This window comes from Sarcophilus harrisii, chromosome 5, assembly GCF_902635505.1.
Source record: "Sarcophilus harrisii chromosome 5, mSarHar1.11, whole genome shotgun sequence".
Taxonomy (NCBI): domain Eukaryota; kingdom Metazoa; phylum Chordata; class Mammalia; order Dasyuromorphia; family Dasyuridae; genus Sarcophilus; species Sarcophilus harrisii.
In genome coordinates this window covers 39,204,207-39,229,075 of record NC_045430.1, presented here as the reverse complement: position 1 = coordinate 39,229,075, position 24,869 = coordinate 39,204,207, and the positions used below count along the sequence as shown (strand labels likewise).

The window sequence follows — 24,869 nt, the reverse complement described above, 5'->3', positions numbered from 1 at the left end:
ACTTTGTTTGGCTTCCTCTTTTTGTACAGGTGGTTCAGATGGCTTCTTGGGGACTGGTTTTTCTAGGACAACTCCAACCTTAGAACCAGTGTCAGATCCACTTCCTTGTTCAGCTGAAGCTTCAGCAGCTTCATCTTCTTTTAGTGGACTCTTTCCCACCTCTGTGGAGAATAAGGGATTTTTAGTCACTGACAGGGATTAGTAAGGATAATTCCTTGAAAAGTTCATATCCTTGGAACTTCTGTGACTCTCATTTTTCTGACAATGAAATACAGAATCCCTTTTCAAAATATCTGAAAAGTAACTCTTTGAGTTAAATTGTATATCACTTTTATTCACCTGACATCATTATTTTTTGGGTAGGTTGGCACTCAAATTCCACTTATTCAGACGATTTTATTTTGCTTATTTGTGGCATCTTTTTCTATCTGTTAACATATGAAAAACTCACCAACAACTTTACCTTCAGTATTCAGCCTGCCTTCCTATTTTTGGACCATCAGCTCTAACCCTTTTCTGAAACTCTATCTCCATTTGGAGTTCCAAAGAATGTATTATTAAAAAGTTGAGGAAAGGTGTTTTGTTTAAAACCTTTTGTTCTTAAAACACATATTTAATTTCTATTAAAATAATTAATCTTAATTAAATATAAGGTGTATAGTTAAAATTCCCTTCAACATATATCATTTATCATTTATGGAAAATCACACTATTTACAGAGATATTGATGATAAATCTCAGAAAATAAAATTTTTAATTTGAAGTGTTACTTATTTTATGATATAAAATTAGTTTCTTATGCATCAGTCTAAATAAACTTAACAAAATTTATACTACAATATGCTATCAAGTTACCCTTAGTGTGTATAAGTCTACTCAAGTAGTAAGAAATTGAAGAAAGATTAGAATTTTAAAGTTGAAATCCCTAGTAATTAAAAGAAATATGAGCATTTTAACTTACTTGCTTATTAACATTTTTACTCATAATGGCTAAAAAGTCATTATCTTCTTTCTAGATTGAAGACAACTTGCCTAATATGTTTCTTAACTTTATATTTTGTAATTGGTTTTCTCCCCTCATTCATGTGCACTGCATTTGCTTATTAGGGAAAGAAATGATTCAATTGCTATGGACAGGTGGATCACATGTGACTGTTTAATTTCCAGGAGACAGGGATAGCCTATAGGATGCTAGAAGTGAGCCACATTTGTTCTTGTGTGTATATTCTGTGTGGGAATCATTGAAACTCTGGCTATAAAGAGAAGATTTTTTTTGCACCTCAGAAATGATCAAAGTAGACAGTATATAACTCAGACAAGATGAAGAGATGAAGTCACCCTCAGTCTCTCATTTTCCAGAATATCTAGACCAATGAACTCATGGGAACTCATGGGGTAAGTGAATCTTTATACATAATCCTCTTTGTTATTATTTTACATTGGATCTGTATTTCAATTCATGAAAAATTCAGAAAAAGAAATGGGTATTGTGACTAAGCTGAGTAAACCTTGGGATGGATTACAGTGTCAGGTACATAGCAGTAGGTACTCTGTGACATTAGTTGATCATGTTTGTAATTAATATACCTTTCAAAGAAATTAACAAATTGATATATTGGGAATAAATTGTCAGGAAAACTAGTAAACTCCAGAAAAGCTTTATGGAATTTGTATATGAGAAAGTTTCTAAAGGAAGAGAGAGATTTCACCAGATGGCCTGAAAGGACACAGGGCAGTACAACATATAGAAAAATGACCAAAATAGTTTGGCTGAAAAAGAGAGAGAAGACAAATAATATGAAGTAAGGCTGCAAAGCTTAGTTAGAGTCCTTTCACTTTGTATTTCCTCCTATGGTCACCTCATTTTAACATCTTTAAACTCTGTCACTGGATGGTAAGGTGCCACAAAGTGGGCCAACAAGGAACTCCCAGTACATTTGGAGCTCTCATATTCTGTGTGACAAAAGGGACTCTTTGATTCCTTTTTCTCTTCCATCTTCCACTATCTTTTCCTCACTTCCTGTTGCCTGCTCTTTTTTCATCCTTTCTCACTTTTGTCACCATTTACTGTCATCAGCCTACAGTAGAAAGATCTGAACAGGAATAGGAAGCCTTTAATCAGCAGCTCTTAAGGAGCTAAAATCCTTAAGATATTTTAACAATGCCATTCTATAAGCCATTTTCTTCAGTTTACATTTGATCTAATCAGACACAGGACGTAAATAAAACAAAGTTTTCAGGATCTGGGGATGAGAGAAATCAAAAAAGTGTGAGAGGCAGGATGTGCCTATGAACAAAGTACCTAAATTTTCTGTGCTCTAGACAATTCTCTGAGACAGTTTTAATGAAAGTAGAGGTCTAGTCTATGTCATCAAAAAGAAGTATGTGACATGGCCTCCTACCATAGAAGTAGTTATCTGTATAATTATACCAGTAAATAGAAAAGTAGCTCATTTGATTTGCTAAAATGAAACATAATACAAAGACGGGATGGGTATTAACAGAGCTAATTCCTAGAGGCAATAGGCCACTTCACATCCACATTTCTGTTCTCTGTCTTTGTCCACTGAAGTTTTCTCTCTTTCCAAGGCTACTTCTTCTTTCTTTTTATTTTTTCTGTTCAGGCAAGTCTTCATTAATACTCCTTATGAGTCCTGTGAATAGCCTTAGGACTTCATGCAATGTTTTTCTCCTCTAAGTATTTGATGATGGAATCTTTTGCAGCTCACACATTCAATCCCCTTTCTCTCCAGGTCAGATATACATTTTTTTCTTTTGCTTTTTTAATAGAAAACCCACTATCTACATAATATAATCTTAGCTTCATGTTGTCCCAAAGAAATACTGCATTTTATCTTTTTATTTCTCCATGCACGTATAAGTCTTGTCACTCTTTCTAGAATACTTCCAGGAGCATGCTGATCAGTGAAAACAACAAAATAGTTAGCAAGTCCACTGCTGAAAACACTCCTGAATGTTTCCTGCTGATAAATTATGAAGAATGTTCACTTAGAGAAAAATTAGGGTTCTATGAAAACAAAATGATTTTTATTACATTTTCTTCAAAAGAACATCATGCTTACACTTTCCAAGGATACTTTTTTATCTTTTTTTTCATTAGAGAAAGATGACTCTAATACACATAGTGCTGCAGCCTGGAGTACACTTTTATCATACAGAAATGGCTAAACTTGATAAAATTCTAACTCAAGATATTATCCTTATGAATGTCATGATTATATTTCATTATATATATACACAAAATACTATTTTTCAAAATACTCTCAATATATATATCAAAATATTATTATATTGCATAAAAAATGACAGTGACCCCACATGATCTCTTTTTCTCAAAATAATTTATGTTCTTATTAGAGATCCTCAGTTTTCGTTAAACATCAAAGTTTACATTCCTTGCAAGCATCTTGACTTTCTTCTGCCTATCCTCTCTTCTGGAAGGTTTTCCTCCTTCCTTTCTGCCAATCAAAATTTGACCATATTATTAAGCCCTAATTATTACCTCTTTCATGAAGTCTTTCCTGATTAAACATAATTATTTTTGCCTTTTCTCTTTGTATTGGATTCAACAGTTGTGTATACAATTTGAACAGAAAAAAATAGCTGTACAAAGTAGGTGCACAGTATATATTATATTTTTTTGTTATTGTGCCATCATTTTAAAGTGATGTGGCTTCCAAAAGGTCAAAAGAAGGACATGACAGACCTCAAACCTTTCTTGGTAAAATCACATCTGTATTATTGTATTTAGAGAGAACAATGGAAATATACAGTTCAGAGGAACTAAAAGAGACCTTAGAGGTTATCCATGATTCATATCAGAGGTAAAACTGCTAAGCAAGTCGGGGTATCTAATTTATAAGAAAGACCATTCAAAGGATTCCAGGATAATAGTCATCAACTAATTACGGGCTTAATATAGAGGGCAAGAGCCTATTTTGTGCTGTAAATCAGAACCATTACCCCTGGCTGCAAATTGTAGAAAGGTAAATAACAACTTTAAACAAGAAAACATCCACAACAATTATAGCCATTTAAATAAAAAGTTGGCTACTTTACTTGGGTAGTAATTTTTCAGTTACAAAAAGTTTTGAACTAGTTTTGAGAGATAATGCAGAGAAGATTTGTTATTTGGGTTAAAGATAAATTAGATTAACATTGATCATCAATGTTAAGATTTTATTATTATAGCATGTATTAAATAAAATGCTATATATTAACATTTATATATATCCTGATATTTTTCTCAAATAACACATTTCTAGATGTTGAAATTTCAGATCATCATTTTGCCACTGGTGAGTAAATTTTAGACTGTGTGTAAAAAAAGAAATCAGAATGTAGACACATTTTCACAGGAATCCAGATCCATGATAATTCTGTTATCACAGTTATTTTGACTACTACGGGGAATATAATCATATAATCAAGTAGTTTAAGCTAGCTTATCATATTTGAAAGGTGCAAAAAGGCCAGCATCAACACTATCAAGGGACTCTTCTTTACTCTATTATTACCCAACAAGGGTGGAAGTTTTGCTATTAGTCCTGCTATAGCCAAAGAAAATTCCATTTCCATAAATAAGACAAAAAGGCATTTCAAAGGGCACTGAATCCTAAAAACACATTAAAATGAGCATAAAATATACATGTACTGAAATATCAGAAATTAAATTATCATTCATCCATACCTGTCCCTGATATCTTGCATCAAAATGTTCTTTGCTTCTGTCTGATGATCTTTTGAATTCCGATATTTGTTTCAAGTCTAAATTGATATTTAAATGACAAGTTACTTTATTTAGATATAGTATTCTTATATGAATAAGATTCCTCCCCATTTTGAGTGAAGATACATTATGTAGGAATATTCTAGCTTACTATGTATGCATTTAGTTGATTCTTTTGTAATGTCAATCTATTACCACAATTGATGATTTTTGTGAGATGTGTATTTCACAGAAGCAAAACACAGGAAGTTATAAAGACTGATTTACATACTCAATCTAACTGAAACTATTACATTTGAAAAGTAATGGTAAGCTGAGCGAAACAAATCTATACCTGATTTTTTTAGTTAAACTAGCAAGGAAGAAATAAATGCAATCAGTAGATGTGCTCAATAACCAAAGACCAACAGGTAGTGGTTATTGGCCTTCATATAATTCTGGGAAAGAAAAAAGAAAAAAGGAATTGAGGAGGTGTGGAAACAATGAGATAGCTTAAAGAATGGATAGCATCATTAGCATAGGAACAACATGACAAACTGACAATTGAGAATGCAGAGTTAGCAACAATCCCTTCCTTCAGTTTTGTGACTAAGAAATGTTCATTGTTTGAGTCCCTTCCCAAGTTTAGAGATATTGGACTAGACTTCTTTTAATCAGAAGCAGAATAGAACTGAAGCATCACTTTGTTGTATGAAGATCATAGACTATATGCATCCTTCAAAGGTAGTAGATTTCTGTACACAAGTATAGAAACACCGTTAACAAGAGAACTGGATTTCTCAACTTAATTCATGGATGACATAAGTATTTTTGAAATAAATTTAGAGACAAAACGTCATGACATAAGCAGAAAGAGTATAATGTTTAGGCTAGCTTTCTGTAGGACCTCAGGATCACCCCAAGCCCTTGGTCTTAGTGGAGAAGTGATGAAGGCAGGAAAGCCACCAGGAGGTTGGTCAAAGATGGAATGTCTCCTTTCCAGTCCTTCTCAGCCCTTATATACCTGAATACAATTGCATCATTACATCATAATGAATAGGTGTGAACTAGAGAACCATCATCTCACCAATTCCACTGAGGTACCACCTTGCAGTAAACTTATAGTCACCTCTCAAGAGTTCCTGGTTCTTTATAAAAGAGGATACAATCAAATTGTAAAAGACAGAACCAAACTGATATTTAACAAAATTGAGTGGACAGAATATAAATGGTAACTGTGAAACCAGTAGCCAGGGTTCTCTCAAAGAAATATGGAAATAAAGTGAATGACATCTGATTCCTTCAGTAACTCTAGAAGCTACTATGATTAAATCAAGGAAACATGTAACTAAGATGCATGGATAATATTCTAGGCATTAATTTCAAATCCATTTTAAGAATTATTTATCTGAGAGCTGGATTGATTATGACAAAATGGAGAGTGATTCAAAGATAAAAATACAAAAATTTTAGAAAATTCTGTGTGTTCCAGTGGCGCCAAGATCATGCATGGAGAGGACACACACTTCTTTCTGAACTTCTCCTTGGACTCAACTACCAAAGTCAGCCTCTTAATTAGTTGTAGAATGCCAGACTTCATGAATATTAGGAGTGTAGCAAATTAACAGCTTTAGATCATTTCAAAGTTTGCCAGAAAAAGTCTGTTTTGGTTGGGCACAGGGAGATGGCCAGGCATGGGACACCAGAGCACACTGAGCAGACCCAGGGTGGGCAGCAGTCTCCCCAGGTGGCTGTGCAGACTCCATGCAGTGGAGAATCTATGGAGAGAACTCTAGCAGTGTTGGCTACTCTGCTCTGATTTCAAGCCAGTAGATCAGCAAAGATGTTTCACAAACACAAAAGGTAAACAGTGAATCCCAAAGTGCAGAGTCTGTAAGGACCTGGGCACACGCACCCAGCACTGGGAGTGACTCAGCACAATCCCAGCAAAGACACTGCTGCTCCACTGGCACTTTGCTGGTGCCTATAGAAGAAGCTTGGAAAATGTCACGACCCAAAAGCAAATCTCATTTTTTTAAAAATGAGTAAAAGGGCAAAGCAAACACTAACTATAGGTAGCTTCTATAGTGATAGAGAAGGACAGACTATAAACCCTGAGGAGACTAAAAGCAAATTGTCTCCAGATGTGAAACCCCAAAGAGAGATAACCTATTTCCCATCACACAAGGCTCTCCTAAAGGAAATTAAAAAGGCTCTCAAAAGAAAGCTAGGAGAAAAAGGGGAAAAGACAGGAAAGCTCTGCAAGAAGTTTTGAAAAAGGCATATAACTCATTATATAATTATATGATATAGCTATCATAAGATAGATTTGATAAAGTGGAAAAAGAAAACAACTCCCTGAAAAACAGAATTTGTGAAATGGAAAAGGTAAAGAACTCCCAGGAAAACAGAATTTTGAATTGAAAAAAGGTAAATAACTCCCAGGAAAACAAAATTTGTTAAATGGAAAAAGAAAATAACTCCTTAAAAATAGAATTTTGTGAAGTGGGGGAAAAAATCCCATAGAACAAAACAAATTATTTAAAAACTCAATTGGACAAATACAAAAAAGAAGGAAAAAAGTAAATGAAGAAAATAATTCACTAAAAATCAGAATTGAATTTAAGAAAACGAATGATTTGATAAGACACATTAAGAGGAAGTCAAGCAATACCAAAAAACATGAAAAAAAATAGGAAAAAAAAAAAGGTAAAATACCTACTTGGGAAAACAATTGACCTGAAAAATAGATGTAGGAGAGACAATCTAAAGATTATTTGACTCTCTGAAAACCGTAATGAAAAACAAGCCCAGACATTATTTTTCAGGAAATCATCAAAGAGATGTGACCTGATATCATAGAATCAGAAAATAAAATAGCCCTTGTATGAATTCACTAAACACCTCCTGAAAGAAACCCTAAAATTAAAACTCCAATGTTGGAATCGTTACAAACTGTTAAGCCATTTGAGTTGATAGAGACAATAATTATCTAATTTAGCATGGTTCAATATGATTGATTTGATCTTAGGAGGAGATATTTTGGGCCAGAACTTGAAACAAGGTACTAAGTACAACTGATAGAAACGATGCTACCTTTAAAGAGCTCATAGAAGCAAGAAATATTTAAGTACTTATTGGAGTTCACATGTTTGGGAGATTTCAGGGATTAGATAGAGATATCTGAATTCACACCTCCGTTGAAGCTCTTAGGGCCAGAGAGCATGCTGGGAGATATCCCACAATCCCACTCTCAGAGAAGCAGCATAAATACAGCTTCAGTGAGCCACTTGGAAGAATTTCTCCGGAACACTGACTGGGGTTGGAGAGGAGCACTCTGGGAGGAAGCCCACAAGCCCTCTCTTTGAGGCAAGAGAGATTCATTGCATCTTCCACCTTGGTGCTGGCTGGAGGCTGAAGAAAGCAGAGGCAGAAGCCAAGGACAAAACTACAAGAGCTCTTGGAACCAAGCAGAGAGATAGGCCTGAGCTAACCGGACTCTATTGAAGGACACAATAAAAGATCTGAACTGTTATGAGCTGGCTGCGATTTTGGAGTAATTATTTACTTGTAACTGAAACTAAGGCTGCCTCCAGAAAACCTCCCCGAGAAACCTGCTTGCTCCCAGAGAGAACCATCTATTATTATATTTAAAGAACAAAAAACACCAACACTCCAAGGAATATTTTGGCTAAATTTCAGAACTATCACACCACCAAGCAGCTAGAAAAAAAAAATTCAAATACCAAGGAGCCACAATAAAGATTACCCAGGATCTAGCAGTTTCCACATTAAAAGGATGGAAGGTTCTGGAATCTGATATTCTGAAAGGCAAATGAACTTGGAATGCAGCCTAGAATAAACTACTCTGCTAAACTGAGCATTTTCTTTCAGGGAAGGAGATGGGTATATAATGAAACAGGTGATTTCCATGTATTTCTGATGAAAAGATGAGAGTCATACCAAAAATATGACTGCCATATATAGGTCTAAAGAGACACATAGAAAGGTAAAAAGAACTCTTGAGCGCTGTATTTCTCCTTATGGGTATATAGAGAGAGTGCATGTATAATTTGATTTTATTGTATAAAAAAGGAACTAGAGGTGGAAAGGTGGAAAATACCAGAAAAAGGGAAAAGTGGAGGTAAAATGAGGGAAATTGCATATCATGAAGAGGCAAAGGAAACCTGTTACATTTGAGGGAAAGAAGGGAGAGAGATGAACATTGTGTGAATCTTACTCTCATTGGATTTGGCTGAAAGAGAAAATATTAAGGATATTTGGTTTACAGAGAAACTTTTCTCACTTTATTGAAAAGAGGGAGGGGCAAAGGCAAAAAGGGAAGAGGTAGGCTAAATAGAAGGGAAAACAGAAATAGTAGGGGAAAGGCATAAGAAAGCAGAGTGATTCTAAAGGGGGAGGGCTGCTTGAGACAAGGGATGCTCACAAATGAAATACCGGGGAAGAGGGAAAGGGGAAAAGTATAATCTGGGGATAAGATGGCAGGAAATACAGAATTAGTAGTTTTAACCATAAATGTGAATGGGGTGAACTCTCCCAAAAACCTGAAGTAGATAGCAGACTGGAATAAAATCCAGAATCCCACAATATGTTATTTAGAAACACATTTAAAACAGAGTGATGCATAACGGTAAAAGGCGGGAACAGAATCTATTATGCTTGTGGTGAAGTTAAAAAAAAAAAAAAAAAAAAAAAAAAAAAGCAGTGGTAACCATCCTGATCTCAGGTCAAGCTAAAGCAAAAAAACTGATCTAATTAAAAGAGATAAGGAAGCAAACTATATCGTGCTAAAGGGGACCATAGAAAATGAAGCAATATCAATACTAAATATACCTGCACCAAGTGGTATAGCATGGAAATTCCTAAAGGAGAAGTTAAGAGAGATGCAAAAAGAAATAGACAGCAAAACTATAATAGTGGGAGATTTCAACCTTGCTCTCTCAGAACTAGATAAATCAAACTACAAAATAAATAAGAAAGAAGTTAAAGAGGTAAATAGAATGCTAGAAAAGTAAGGTGTGATAGATCTATGGAGAAAATTGAATGGAGACAAAAAGTGAAGTGCTTTGTTTTCAGCACTTCATGGAACATATACAAAAACTGACCCTATAGGAGAACATAAAGACCTCAAAATCCAATGCAGAAACCCAGAAATAGTAAATGCATATTTTTCAGATCACAATGCAATAAAAATTACATTCAATAAAAAGCCAGGGAAAAAAGATCAAAAAGTAATTGGAAACTAAACAATCTCATCCAAAAGAATGTATGGGTGAAACAGCAAATCATAGACACAATTGATAATTTCATGCAAGAGAATGACAATAATGAAACAAAATTTATGGGATGCAGCCAGAGTGGTAATAAGGGGAAATTTTATATTTCTAGAGGCTTCTTGCATAAAATAGAGAAAAAAAAACATCACTGAATTGGGCTTGCAATTTACAAAGCTATAAAAAGGGCAAATTAAAAATCCCCAATCAAAGACCAAACTTGAAATTCTTAAAATAGAGATATCAATAAAGTTGAAACAAAAAAAATGGAATTAAAAAATAAAACTAAGAGTTGGTTTTATGAAAAAAAAAACCCAAAATAGATAAATCTTTAATAAATTTGATTTGAAAAAGCAAAGAGGAAAATCAAATTGTTAAGTCTTAAAAATGAAAAGGGAGAACTATCTACCAATAAAGAGAAAATTACAGCAATAATTAGGAGTTATTTTGCCCAACTTCATGCCAATAAATTTGATAATCTAAGTGAAATGGAGAAATGCGTACAAAAATATAGATTGCTCAGATTAACAGAGGAGGGAGTAAGGGCTTAAACAGTCCTATTTCAGAAAAAAAGAAATAGAACTTATTAATCACCTCTACAAAAAAATCCACCAGACCAGATGGGTTTACATGTGAATTCTACCAAATGTTTAAAGAACAATCAATTCCAATACTATATAAACAATTTGAAAAATATATTTTGGGAAATAAAAAAGAAGAAAGGAGTTGGGAAGGTGGGGAAATACTGAGATAATTTAGAGAGTGCATAACATCGTGAGGATAGGAACAACATGATAGACTGATAGTGGAGAAAACAGGATTAGTAACAAGCACTTCTTTCTGTTTTGTGTCTAAGAAATGTTCATTGTTTGAATCCAACTCCAAGTTCAGAGATATTGCACTAGACTTGTTTCGATGACAAGCCAATTAGAATTGAAGAATTGCTTTGTTGTTATGGAGATCATAGACCATATATATCCTTGAAGGACAATCGATTTCCATACACAAGAATAGAAACATAATGAACAAGAGAACTGGATGTCTCAACTTAATTCATGAGATGACATATGAAATTTTGAAATAATTTTAGAGACAAAAAATCATGATGTAAGCAGAAATAGGAAAAAATCTAATTGTAAAAGACAGAAACAAACTGATATTTTAAAACACTGAGAAAACAGCATATGAATAGAAATTGTGAAACCTATGGCCAGGACTATCTCAGAGAATTAGAGAAGTATACTAAGTGACATCTGATTCCTTCAGTAACTCTATAAGCTACTCTGATTAAATCAAAGAAGCACGTAACTAAAATACATACATGGCTAATATTCCAGGAGTTTATTTGAAATTCATTTTAAGGGGGCAGCTAGAAGGGACAATGAATAGAGCACTAACCCTGAAGACAGGAGGACCTGAGTTCAAATCTGGCCTCAGTCACCTAACACCTCCTAGCTGTGTGACCTTGAGCAAGTCACTTAGCCCCAATTGCCTTGACATAAGTGAATATTTACATAGAATTCTTTTTGTTATGTTACATTTGATCTGTATTTCCCTTTGTTAAATTCAGAAAAACAAATGGGTATTGTGTCGAAGTTGAGTAAATCTTGGGCAAAAGGTTTGGCAAAAACTTTCTTTTTCAGTTTCTATTTCATCCTAGGTTCACTTCATTTTAACATCCTTCTATGTTACTGGATTTTAAAGTGCAGCAAAGTGGACTAACAAAGAACTCCCAGTACATACAGAGTTTTCAGGATTGAGGATGAAGAGATCAAAAAAGTGTGAGAGGCAAGCCTGGAACGAGGAAGGTCCTAGTGTGAGTTCTACACATGAACTATATAGGCTGTGTGACTATAAACAAAACACTTAAACTTTCAGTGCTCTAGATAATTCTCTGAGACAGTTTTGATGAAAATAAAGGTCTCTTCTCTATCATCAAAAAAGTGTGCGACATGGCCTCTTTCATAGTAGTAGTTACTATAACTAACCAAGTAAATGGAAATGTAGCTCATTCTGTTTGGAAAGACTGGCTGGGTATTAAGAGAGCTTAATTCCTAGAGCCAATCAGTCACTCCACATCATACATAACTATTTCTGTTCTCTCTTTTTATGCACTGAACTTTTCCCTCTTTCCAATGCTTCTTTTTCCTGTTCGGGCAAGTCTTCAGTGACACTGCTTTTGGGTCCTGTGAGTAGCACTAGGACTTCATGAAATTTCTTCTATTCTGTGCTTTTGATGATAGACTCTATTCCAGTTCCCACATTCGATCCTCTATTTCTCCAGTTCTCAGATAGCATTATTCTTTTTTCTTTTTTAACATAGACCCAACTATCTACATAATATAATCTTACCTTTGTGTTGTCCCAATGAAATACTCCCTTTTATGTTTTGATTTTTGGATGCATGTGTAAGTCTTGCATCTACTCCCAAGACAATTGCAGGGGCAAACTGATGAAATGAGAACATCAAGAAAACAGTTAGCAAGCCCACTGATGAAAACACTGCTGAATGTTTTCTGATGATAAATTGTAAAGAACGTCTACTTAGAGGAAAATTAGGGTTCTACAGAAAACAAAAAGTTTTTATAACATTTTCTTCAAAAGAGCAACTTTGCAGTTTATTCTTTTATCTTTTTTTCAGTAGAGAGAGATGACTCTGGTAAATATAGTGGTGCAGCCTGGAGTACACTTTTATCATACACAAATGGCTAAAGTTGTAACTAATGATAAAATTCTTACTCAAGATACTATCCTTATGAATGTCATAATTATATTACATAATATATATATGTAATATACACAAAATACTATTTTTCAAAATGCTTTCCTAAAATATATAACAAAATATTATTATATTACATAAGAAATGACAGTGACCCCACACTATCTCTTTCAGAATATAATTTTGTTGCTATTATAAGTCCTCTGTAGAGTTTCCTTTACTTGCAAGCTTCCTGACTTACTTCTGCCTGTCTTCTCTCAGGTTTACCTCCTTTCTTTCTCCCAATCAAAATGTGACCCTATTATTGAGTCCTGATTATTACTTCTTTCATGAAATCTTTTCTAATTAAATATAATTAATTGTGTCTTCTCCCTTTGTATGGGATTCAAAAGTAGGATATATAATTTGAAGAGAAAAAAATAGCTGTGTCCTGTATGTACACAAGAGGGCATAACATTTTTATAGAATGTCACCTACGCAAATCTACAAGTATTTGTTATTGTGCCATAATTTTAATATGATGTAACTTCCAAAAGGGCAAAAAGAAAGCATCCGTACTGAGACATGACAGGCCTCTACCCTGTTTTCGTAAAATCCCATCTGTATAATTATGTTCCGATAGGACAATGGAAATGTGCAGTTCAGAGCAACTACAGAAACCTTAGAGGTCATCCAGGACTCATATCACAAGTAGAACTGCTAAGCAAGTGGGGGTATCTACTTTGTGAGAAAGACCATTCAAAGAATTCCAGGATAATAGTCATCAACTAATTAGAGACTTAAATATAAGGCAAAAATTTGGTTAATTCAACTTGACCCTGTATATCAGAACCATTATGCCCAGCTACAATTTGTGCAAAGGTAAATAATAGTTCCACATAAGAAAACATACCCAGTAATTAGGGCCATTCAAATAAAATGTTGGGCACTTTACTTGGGCAGTGATTTTTCAGTCACAGAAAGTCTGGATCAAGTTTTGGAAGACCATAGAGAAGATTCATTATTTGGGATAAAGATAAATTAGATTAAAATTAATCATCAATGTTAAGATTTTATTATTATGGCATGTTTTAATGTCACATGTTAACATTTATCTACAATGATATTTTTTCTAACTTAACATTTCGAGACACTGAAATTTCAGATTATTATTTTGCCATTGATGAATAAATTTTAGATTGTAAGAAAGAAATCAGGATTAAGACACTCTTTCTCATGAATCCAGATCCATGGTAATTCTGTTATCACAATTATTTTGGCTCCTGAGGGAAAAATAATCATATGATCAAGTAGTTGAAGTCTGCTTCCTCAAGATATTTGAATGGTGCAAAAATGCCAGATCAAACTAATTAAGGGGATTTTTGTTTATTTATTATTATTTCAAATAAAGGTTAAAGTTTTGTTGTTAGTTCCTGTTATTTAAAAGGAAAAATTTAAAAATAAAATATTTAAATGGGATTGAATTTTAAAAAAATTAAATGAAAGTTTAAAATATAATGTTTGGAAATGAAATATTAGAAATTTTCAATTTTTTCCTACCTTGTTGTAGAGATTTTGGATTGGGAAAATTTTTTTTGCTTTTGTTTTGGTGATCTTTCTTTATTTAATTTTTCAAGCCTGAAATTGATTTAAAATAAAATTTTATTTTATTTAGTAATATTTTTGTTTGTTTATGTGAATAAGATTATTTTTTATTGAGTGGAAGTTATAATGCAAGAATATCTAGTTTTCTAATTAGCTATTTAGTTTTTTTTTCTTGTTCCTACTATTACTTTTCATATTTTTGGTGAGATATTTGTTTTTCAGGAGAAAATAAAGAAGTTGTAAAGATTATTTTATAGTTAGATTAAGTTGAAATTGTTGGAAGAAGTAAAGGTAAAATAAAATAAAAAATAATGTAAAAGGTTAAATGGGTATAATAGAATAATGCAAGAGCAAATTGGTTTAACATATCATATATAGTTTTTTTCTTTCTTTGTCTATTGAATTTTTTCCTTTTCAATATGACTTTTCTTGGTTTTGTTTTCCTGTTCAGGTAAGCTTTAGTGATACTGCTTATAGGTCTTCTGGTGATTTAGGATTTTAATTTGTTTTTTTTTTTTTGTATTTGGTGATAAGACTTTTTGTGTTTCAAAGATTTTGTCTCTTTGTTTTTCAGTTTTCAGATAATATTGTTTTTTAATTTAAAGTTTCTTTTTTAATATGATAGATTTTATTTTTCCTTGTTGTTCCAATGAAATACTTCCTTTGATGTTTTGATTTTTGGATGCATGTGAAGTTTTGACCATTTTGTGATGTTCTAGGTATATTGATTAAATGAGAATATCAACAACAAGTTAGGCCTTACTGATGAAAGACTATGAATGTTTTCTGGTGGATAAATTGTGAAGAATTTCTACTTAGAGAGAATGAAGATTCTACAGAAAATAAAAAGCTTTTATAACATTTTCTTTGAAATAATAACTTCATGTGGACACTGTCTAAGTTTACTCTTCTATCTTTTTTTTTTTTTTCTTTAGAGAAAGACAACTTTGATAAATATAGTGCTGTTGCCTGGAATATACTTTTTTAAGTAGAAATGGCTAAACATATAAGTATCCTTATGATTGCCATGATTATATTACATAATATATAATAAGTAATATCTTTCAAAATACTTTCTTAAAATGTTCAGAATATTATTATACAGCATAAGAAATGACAGATACTCCCCACATTATGTCTTTTTCAGAAAGTAATTTATGCTCCATTTACAGGCCCTCTGTTGTAGTTAAATATTAAGGTTTCCTTTATGTGCAAGCTTCCTTACTTACTTCTGCTTGTCCACTCTCCTGAAAGGTATTCCTCTTTTCATTCTGCCAAACAAAATTTCACCCTATTATTAAGCCCTAATTATTACCTCTGTCTTGAGATCTTCCCTGATTAAATATAATTAATTTTGCCTTTTCCCTTTGTATTGCATTCCACAGTGGTATATACAATTTGAAAAGAAAAATAAAAAGACCTATACATAGTACGTACACACTGGGGCATATCGTTTTTACAGAATGTCTCCTGGAGAATATCTACAAGTATTTGTTACACTGCCATAATTTTAATATAATGTGGCTTCCAAAAGGGCAAAAGAAGGACAGCATTTTCACAGAAACATGACAGGCCTTGACCTTGTCTTGGTAAAATCACATCTGCGTTATTGTGTTTAGATAGAACAATGGAAATGTGCAGTTCAGAGGAACTAAAGAGACCTTAGAGATCATCCATAATTCATATCACAAGTAGAACTGCTAAGCAAGTGGGGGTATCTAGTTTATAAGAAAGACCCTTGAGAGGATTCCAGGATAATAGTCATCAACTAATTAGGGGCTTAGATTGTAGAGCAAGAGCTTGGTTTGTTCAACTTGACTCTACAAATATTTCAGAACCATTATCCCTGGCTGCAAATTGAAGAAATATTAAATTATAGCTCTGCAGAAGAAAACATCCCCCCAAATTAGGGCCATTTTACTTGGATAGTAACTTTTCAGTCACAAAAACTTTTGATCTGGTTTATAGAGATAATTCAAAGAAGATCTGTTATTTGGGATAAAGATAAATTAGATTAACATTGATCATCAATGCTGAGATCTTATTATAATGGCATGGTTTAATGCCATATATTAACATTTATATACATTGACTTTTTTCTCACATTGTTATGCCACAGTTTCCTTGAATTGTTCTCTCTCAGTACCTTGAATTGTTCTGCCTCAACCTTCCTGATGGCAACCCACCTTCCTGACGACCAATAGAATTGAGATGATTAGGTCTGGGAGTCCGGGCTACTCTAGCATTCTAAAGAATCATAAAAAGCAGATGGAGGGCATATCTCCCGTGTCAGACTTGGTGGCTCCTAGTCCTCCCAACTTATATGATCCTTCCTTACCCCCAAGCCGTCAGAACCGAATTTGTGGTCCTGGAAGTCCCTGCTCACCAGTGCTCATCCCTACCCCTGCTTTTCTTACCCTGATCCCTAGCACCCTATTAATGTCTCTGGACTTCCTGGCTTGTTACTGGATACTTTGAGACAGTAGTCCTATTCAGCCACTGGGGACAACATGGATGCTGTTTTGCCCGCAGCACAATCTCTCCCTCTAACTAAAATATTAAAAACTCTCTAGTCTTTATCCTGACTCAGTGTAACATTTGTAGACATTGACATTTCAGAGGATTATTTTGCCATTGATGAATAAATTTTAGACTGTAAAAAAGAAATCAGGATTAAGACACTCTTTCTCATGAATCCAGATCCATGGTAATTCTGTTATCACAATTATTTTGGCTCCTGAGGGAAAAATAATCATATGATCAAGTAGTTTAAGTCTGCTTCCTCAAGATATTTGAAAGGTGCAAAAATGCCAGCATCAACACTATCAAGGGATTCCTGTTTACTCTATTATTACCCAACAAAGGTTGAAGTTTTGCTGTTAGTCTTGCTACCTACAAAGAAAATTTCACCTCCATAAAAAAGACAAAAAACACATTTCAAATTGGACTGAATTCCTAAAAACACATTAAAATGAGCCTAAAATATACATGTATTGAAATGAAATATCAGAAATTTCAATGTCATTCTTCCATACCTGTTCTAGAGATCTTGGATCGAAACCTTCTTTGCTTTTGTCTGGTGATCCTTTATATTCTGAATTTTCTTTCAAGTCTGAATTGATTTAAACAAAATTTTATTTTATTTAGTAATATTTTTGCTTATGTGAATAAGATTACTCCCTCATTGTGAGTGAAGATATATAATGCAAGAATATCTAGCTTACTACTTAGCCATTTAGCTCATTCTTTCATGTCAGTCTACTACTACTTTCTACATTTTTTGGTGAGATGTTTGTTTCACAGGAGCAAAGCACAGGAAGCTGTAAAGACTGATTTACATAGTCAGACTAGCTGAAACTGTTACATTTGAAAAGTAAAGGTAAATTACAAAAACCAAAAACAATGCAAAGGCTAGATGGGTATTAACAGACATAATGCCAAGAGCCAATTGGTCACAACACATCATACATAGCTCTTTCTGTTCTCTCTCTTTGTCCATTGAATTCTTTCTCTCCCTTTCCAATATGACTTCTTCATTATTGTTTTCCTGTTCAGGTAAGCTTTAGTGATACTGCTTATAGGTCTTCTGAGTAGCACTAGGATTTCATGCCATTTCTTCTTTTCTAGGTATTTGATGATAAGACTCTATTGCAGTTCCCAAGATCTTTCCCCTATTTCTTCAGCTCCCAGATAACATTGTTCTTTTTCTTTTTTTTAATACAAAGCCCACTTTTAACATGATAGACTCTTACCTTCCTGTTGTTCCAATGAAATACTTCCTTTTATGTTTTGATTTTTGGATGCATGTGAAAGTCTTGCATCTACTTCCAGGATAGTTCCAGGGGTATACTGATCAAATGAGAACATCAACAACATAGTTAGCAAGCCCACTGATGAAAGCACTTATGAATGTTTTCTGCTGATAAATTGTGAAGAATTTCTACTTAGAGAGAAATGAAGATTCTACAGAAAATAAAAAGCTTTTATAACATTTTCTTTGAAATAATAACTTCATGTGGACACTGTCTAAGTTTACTCTTCTATCTTTTTTTCTTTAGAGAGAGACAACTTTGATAAACATAGTGCTGTGCCTGGAGTATACTTTTTTATACAGAAATGGCTCAACATGTAAGTAATAATGAAATTCTAACTCATGATATTATCCTTAAGATTGCCATGATTATATTACATAATATATATTAAATGCTATTTTAAAAGCTTTCTTAAAATAATTCAGAATACTATCATACTGCATAAGAAGTGACAGTGACTCCCCACACTATCTCTTTCAGAAAATAATTTATGTTGCTATTACAGGTCCTCTGTTGTAGTTAAAAAACAAGGCTTCCATTACTTGCCAGCTTCCTTACTTTCTTCTACCTGTCCTCTCTCCTGGAAGTTTTTCCTCCTTCCTTAATCCCAAATCCTAAAGCTATTATTCAGGGTATCCACTCACATCCTTTGTATGGAAAATAATCTGTGCCTTTTATTCGTTGCCCTCAAAGATTTGCATTGCTTGCAAGCACCATTACTATCCTCTCTCTCTCTGCACATTTTCTTCCTTCCTCTCTGCCAATCCAAACATGACCCTATCAGTATGCCTTATTTATTACCTCTTTTATTAAGTCTTTCCTGATTCAACACAACCAACTCTGCCATTGACCTTTGTACTGGCCTCCGCAGTTGTGTACAGAAGTAACACAGAAATTTGCTAAGAGACAGCCATAACATCAACTTATATAGATGATTTTGTCCTATCCCCTATTTCATAAGTAAACTGATCATATAGTAGTAGGGAAGGAGGCTTCTATTTGTCCAACGTCTCTTCCTTTACTGGAATATATCTTAATAGCCAGAAGAGCACAAGGTGCTATGATACTTGTTCACTGAATGACTGACTATCTGACCGGCACTTTTAAACTGATAAGGTGTTATGGAGTAGGGTGTAAACCACGATGTCCTCAAAGGTAGGAGCATTGAATTGTCTTCTTGGCTCTTCACTAAACTAATACTGAGACCATAAGCTGACTTCTCCGGGGTGTGCCTTCCCCAAATCTTAAATGGGTAGTTGAACTAGATTATTTCTGAAATCCCTTCCAGCTCTAAAATTCTCATTCTAATTCGACCTATGCAGTTGAAGTGATTGGAAAATTAGTAAATCTAAACTGTAATTTTAAAAGTAACAGTCAAGACTGAAGTTTCAAAATAACTTAATAGAAAAATACCTCTGAATCCCAAGATGACACTGTATCTTCTTCTTCTTCCAATGCTAAAGTTGATATAACAACAATAAAATATAGGTAAATATCTATATTAATAATTGAAATATATGTTAGGGAGAATATGAAAACTGTTCAAATATGTCTAGTCAGAATTGCTTCAAGAAAAATTAAATGAAAATTCCAGGAGACAAAAATTCCAAGAGACAAAATCAGATTAATAGTGTAAACTTTGCTTTTAGGGATTGTGGACGAGGCAAGGTCTTCCAAAAACAGAAGTAGGGGGTTTAATGGTAATTTTATGTAAGAAAATAGAATGTTTTTTCCAAGAATAAAGAACATGTAATACTTTATAATGGCATTTTATCAAAAGAAAGTTTTGTAGCATATTCCACAACTTGAGGCATAGCACAGTACAGTGGATACAGGGCTAGTTTGGATTTAGAAGTCCAGGGTTCAATTTCCATTGCTGATATTTTGGCTGTGTGACCTTGGAAAAGACACTGAATTTCTTAGCCCCTCGACTACTCTGTACATATGCTATAGAACAGTAGTCAATGGGAATTACCATAAATGTATTCCTTATGGATTTCCTAAATTGATGAAATCAGGTGCTCTGTCAAAACAATAACTTACCTTTTCTCACAGCACATTTCTCTGATGTATTATAAGCTTGTAGCTGGCAAAGAATATTTCGAGTTTCATGAGCTGTTTTTATACCTCTAACGTTGTCAACCAATACAGCATTTTTCTTTTCCTCCTCCTCTGAGTCTTCTGAATCCTCCTATAATTAATAACAATGAAATGAACAATGTCTTCCAAAATTATTCTTAAATATCTGGATAGTACAAGTAATGTGCATACTACACTTGCCGGAAGGGGATGGACCTAACGATCAAATCATGAAACGTTGTAGATGTTTTCAAAAACCTATGGTAGAAATTTGGTTTATAGAAAAACTCTTCTCCAGAAGTAGAAGTATGAATTTAATACAGCATAAATGCTGATGAATATTTTAATTATTACTTCAATAAATACAAATGGTAGGAATGAATCAAAATAATAGGATACACACTTCTTATCCTCAAGTTATAATAATCAGGAAGGGAAGATAAGATACCCATTGACTAGAGGGAAGAGCCATGAATTTCAAAGGAAGGGACTCAGCACAGACTTCTCATTTCACACTTTGCTGTACTTTTTGGGACTTCTAACCTAGGTGCTCCACCATTAGCAATAATTACAATGGAGTAGCTTTGGAAAAATCTGACTTTTCCACCATGTTGCAGCCCCAGATAGATTCCTCCAGCCCCTAATTTCTTGGTTTCCTTTTATGTTATGTGCTCTCTTTCCCGGGTAGACTATAGTTCCTTGAGGGCAGGGAATGTCTTTTATTTTTTTATCTTTCTATCCCTGGAACTTAGCACTCTGCCTGGTATATACTACCTACTTTACCAATGCTTATTCAGCTATAAGTCTGGGAGAAAGTATAATCTATGAAATGTGTAGAGAATTACAAAGAAAAATAAGAGTTCAGAAGGTCCAATGAAAGCTTTCTTTATGTGGCATTATTTGATGTTGGCCTTAACATACAGCTAGAATTTCATAAGGGGAAAACAAAGGCCCAGGAAGAGATTGCAAACACAGGATACAACATAAAGAAAGATATTGAGGAAGAAAAAGATAAAAGACACGTTCAGGAAATGCTTGACTGACATAGAGATTCATGAAGTAGAAATAGATTTAATTAAAATTCAAAATGCTTCAAATACACTGATAATGTTGTCAATTTTAACTGACTTCTTCAATATTGATGAGAATTGTGGATGCCTTAGATCGACAATTAAAAGATAAAGTACCAGATGGCTGGAACTGAGTTTTCTTTGTTTCTGAGTGCCATATAACAAAACACTTTTCATATAAAATAGATTTTATAAATGTATTGTTGAACTGAATTATTGAAATATGAGAGCTATTAAAATGTAATGGAGATATAGGATATGATATTATGAAACCTGAGATCACTATTTCTTTTTTCCACTTCCATATGAGGTCACAGTGTTATTTGTGCTAACAAAATTTACTGCAAGTAACAGAAAATAAAGTTTTGGAAACCAGATTTATTTTTTTAAAAGGTTAGGAGATACAGGAATATAATAAGACTATTATTCCAGTTCTGATTTAAATTCCTCTGTTATATTTTAATAATACCTTAAAAATTGATGTCTGTCTGAAGAACAAAGATAGGTGAGCTGAAAATTGGTAAAAATTAAAAAGGAAGTTTCTTTTCAGAGTTCTCCAGCTTTTACGGTTAAAATTACAAAATGACTCTAATGATTCTAATCATTTTTTTCTGATTGTTTTAAAATAGAATATTAGAGATGCTACATACACATTTTCAATAACACAATACATATATTCTACTTGAACTTTTCAATGTTCCTGCTCTTTTTCTAATTCTATTATAATTAGAAAAATATTTTAGCACGTAATCAAAAATTCCTTTTTCATTAAGTTTATAATTTAAGTAAAATATACGTTAGATACTTAGGTTTCGGAATAAATGAGTGTTATTATGGTCTAAAATAGTTTTTCACATCTTTCCTTTTTGAATTTATCGACGAGAACAGAACAACTGAGATTTAAAACTTTACAAATAAGTACTAAATGAATTAGAAAAGCTTTAAGGTTCAATCTAGATGTAAATCTTGTACTTCTTAGAAAAATGAAGGGTTTGTTAATCAAATAAAATATTCTGTATTTTTTATTTTAATAGAAATGTCATCTAAGTTTCTATAAATATCAGTTATCACTGACACGGGAAATTCTGTAGAAACATTCATTCTTTGCTCTTCTTAACTTATTTTACATTTAGCTTCATTCCAATCATATTTCATAGTATGAACACAGAGATTCTGATGAATACTCAAACCCTCTTTTTCCTTCATATTTTCAAAATCTTCATCTTGCCTTTTTTCTTCATCCTCTCTATCTACATATTCTGATCCTTCTCTCTCTATAGCATCCTAGCTATCTTGACTGAATCCTCTTCCTCCCTTTCTCTTTCCTACTCTTCCTAAGTTTTTCCTCCTCTGACACTTTATCTTCATAATCTTCTAATTGTCCTTTGTTTTGCCTGCTTTCTAATTCTTTTTCTTTCTCAGAGGTCATACATGTGAACTGAACCTGGACCCATCAATGTGTTATCTTCATTATATAAATTTCCCTGAATTTTCTCGTGATGTGATTGAATTTCCATTTCTAGAATCATTCCCATTTCCCCAAAGTGGTTGGGAGCATAGGAGAAAAGGACAGAGGGTGAACACATATGGGAAGAACATTAAGAACCATTAAGAACCAAATATAGGGGGGGGTTGGGGGGCGGAATGCGCGCGCGACCTTGGAGGGCGGAGGGGGGAATCCATGGTGGGATCGGGCGAGCCTGGGCAAGCTGGCTAGAGACCACCTCAGCTCGCGCCGGCCCGCGAGCTGGGACCCCTCCCCAGGAGAGCTACCACCATGTGGATCCAGGTTCGCACCATGGATGGCAAGGAGACCCACCGGGTAGACTCTCTCTCTAAGCTCACCAAGGTGGAAGAGCTAAGGTTGAAAATCCAGGAAGTGTTCACGGTGGAACCAGGGAGACAAAGGCTTTTTTATCGGGGCAAACAGATGGAAGATGGGCACTCCCTTTTTGACTATAATGTTGGTCTAAATGACATTGTTCAGCTGCTAGTGAGACAAAGCCCAGCTGTACTTTCTGTTCCTAGTAAAGAAAAGGATTCTGAACTTTCTGATACTGATTCAGGCTGTTGCTCAGGGCAGAGCGAATCTGATAAGAGTTCCAATCATGGTGAAGGAGCCCTGGAAATTGATGGGCAACCTGGCCCAGCTGCTCCAACAGATTGGATTGATCCAGGATTTGGCCTCTATAAGATTAATGAATATGTAGATGCCCGAGATATGAACATGGGAGCATGGTTTGAAGCCATATTGGTAAATGTTACAGAAAGAGCAGAAGAAGCCAGCGAATCCAGTGACATTGAAAATGGCCAAGTGCCTGAAGAGGATGTTATCTATCATGTGAAATATGAAGACTATCCAGAAAATGGTGTTGTAAAGTTGAGTTCAAAAGATGTAAGAGCTCGAGCCCGGACGATACTGAAATGGCATCAGTTGGAAGTTGGACAAATTGTAATGGTGAACTATAATCCTGATGAACCCAAGGAGAGGGGCTTCTGGTATGATGCTGAGATCCTTCGAAAACGGGAAACGAGGACTGTTAAAGAGATCTATGCAAATTTACTGCTTGGGGACGCGGGTGATTCTCTGAATGATTGTAGAATAACTTTTGTGGATGAAGTTTACAAAATTGAGGAACCTGGCAGTGTGAGCCCGGTTGGTTTCGAAAATCCTTTGAAAAGACAGAGTGGCCCCATTTGCAAGCACTGTAAAGATAACCCCAATAAGACCTGCAGAATGTGTGCCTGCTATGTGTGTGGAGGAAAGCAAGACCCTGACAAGCAGCTGATGTGTGATGAGTGTGACATGGCTTTCCACATCTATTGCCTCAACCCCCCACTGAGCCGGATTCCGGATGATGAGGACTGGTATTGCCCTGAATGTCGGAATGATGCTAGTGAAGTGGTCTTGGCTGGGGAGAAGTTAAAAGAGAGCAAAAAGAAGGCAAAGATGGCATCTGCTACATCATCATCTCAAAGAGATTGGGGCAAGGGTATGGCATGTGTGGGTCGCACAAGGGAGTGCACGGTTGTGCCTTCTAATCATTATGGACCAATCCCTGGAATTCCTGTTGGTACCATGTGGAAGTTCAGAGTACAGGTGAGTGAGTCTGGTGTCCATAGGCCCCATGTGGCAGGTATACATGGCAGAAGCAATGATGGCGCCTACTCCCTGGTCCTAGCAGGGGGCTATGAAGATGATGTGGACCATGGCAACTCTTTCACTTATACAGGCAGTGGGGGCAGAGATCTTTCTGGCAACAAACGGACTGCAGAGCAGTCCTGTGATCAGAAACTTACCAACATGAACAGAGCTCTGGCTTTGAACTGCAGTGCTCCTATCAATGACCGAGGTGGAGCTGAAGCCAAGGACTGGCGAGCTGGGAAGCCAGTCAGAGTGGTGAGGAACGTTAAAGGAGGGAAACACAGTAAATATGCCCCAGCTGAAGGGAATCGATATGATGGCATATATAAGGTAGTGAAGTATTGGCCTGAAAAAGGAAAATCTGGTTTCCTTGTGTGGCGATACCTCCTCAGAAGGGATGATGATGAACCTGGTCCATGGACAAGGGAAGGGAA

General features: G+C 34.6%; 2 protein-coding genes across 2 annotated transcripts in view; one reads left to right on the top strand and one right to left on the bottom strand.

Annotated features, from left to right (window-relative positions):
- LOC100919184 overlaps positions 1-23,069 on the bottom strand; it is a 30,807-nt gene extending 7,738 nt beyond the window's left edge. The window contains exons 1-9 of the mRNA XM_031940149.1: positions 23,064-23,069; positions 20,185-20,332; positions 19,555-19,598; positions 18,082-18,178; positions 17,365-17,441; positions 12,376-12,472; positions 4,712-4,788; positions 2,824-2,984; positions 3-163 (exon numbers count right to left, since the gene is read on the bottom strand). Of these exons, the coding sequence (XP_031796009.1) occupies positions 3-163; positions 2,824-2,984; positions 4,712-4,788; positions 12,376-12,472; positions 17,365-17,441; positions 18,082-18,178; positions 19,555-19,598; positions 20,185-20,332; positions 23,064-23,069 (868 nt within the window). The remainder of the gene's footprint in view (positions 1-2; positions 164-2,823; positions 2,985-4,711; positions 4,789-12,375; positions 12,473-17,364; positions 17,442-18,081; positions 18,179-19,554; positions 19,599-20,184; positions 20,333-23,063) is intronic.
- LOC116419205 (E3 ubiquitin-protein ligase UHRF1-like) lies at positions 22,949-24,861 on the top strand (the record flags this gene model as incomplete). Its single annotated transcript, XM_031937837.1, has 1 exon — positions 22,949-24,861. A coding segment is annotated over exon 1 (1,794 nt), but the record flags the coding sequence as incomplete, so codon positions are not given.
- Positions 24,862-24,869: the final 8 nt, after the last annotated feature.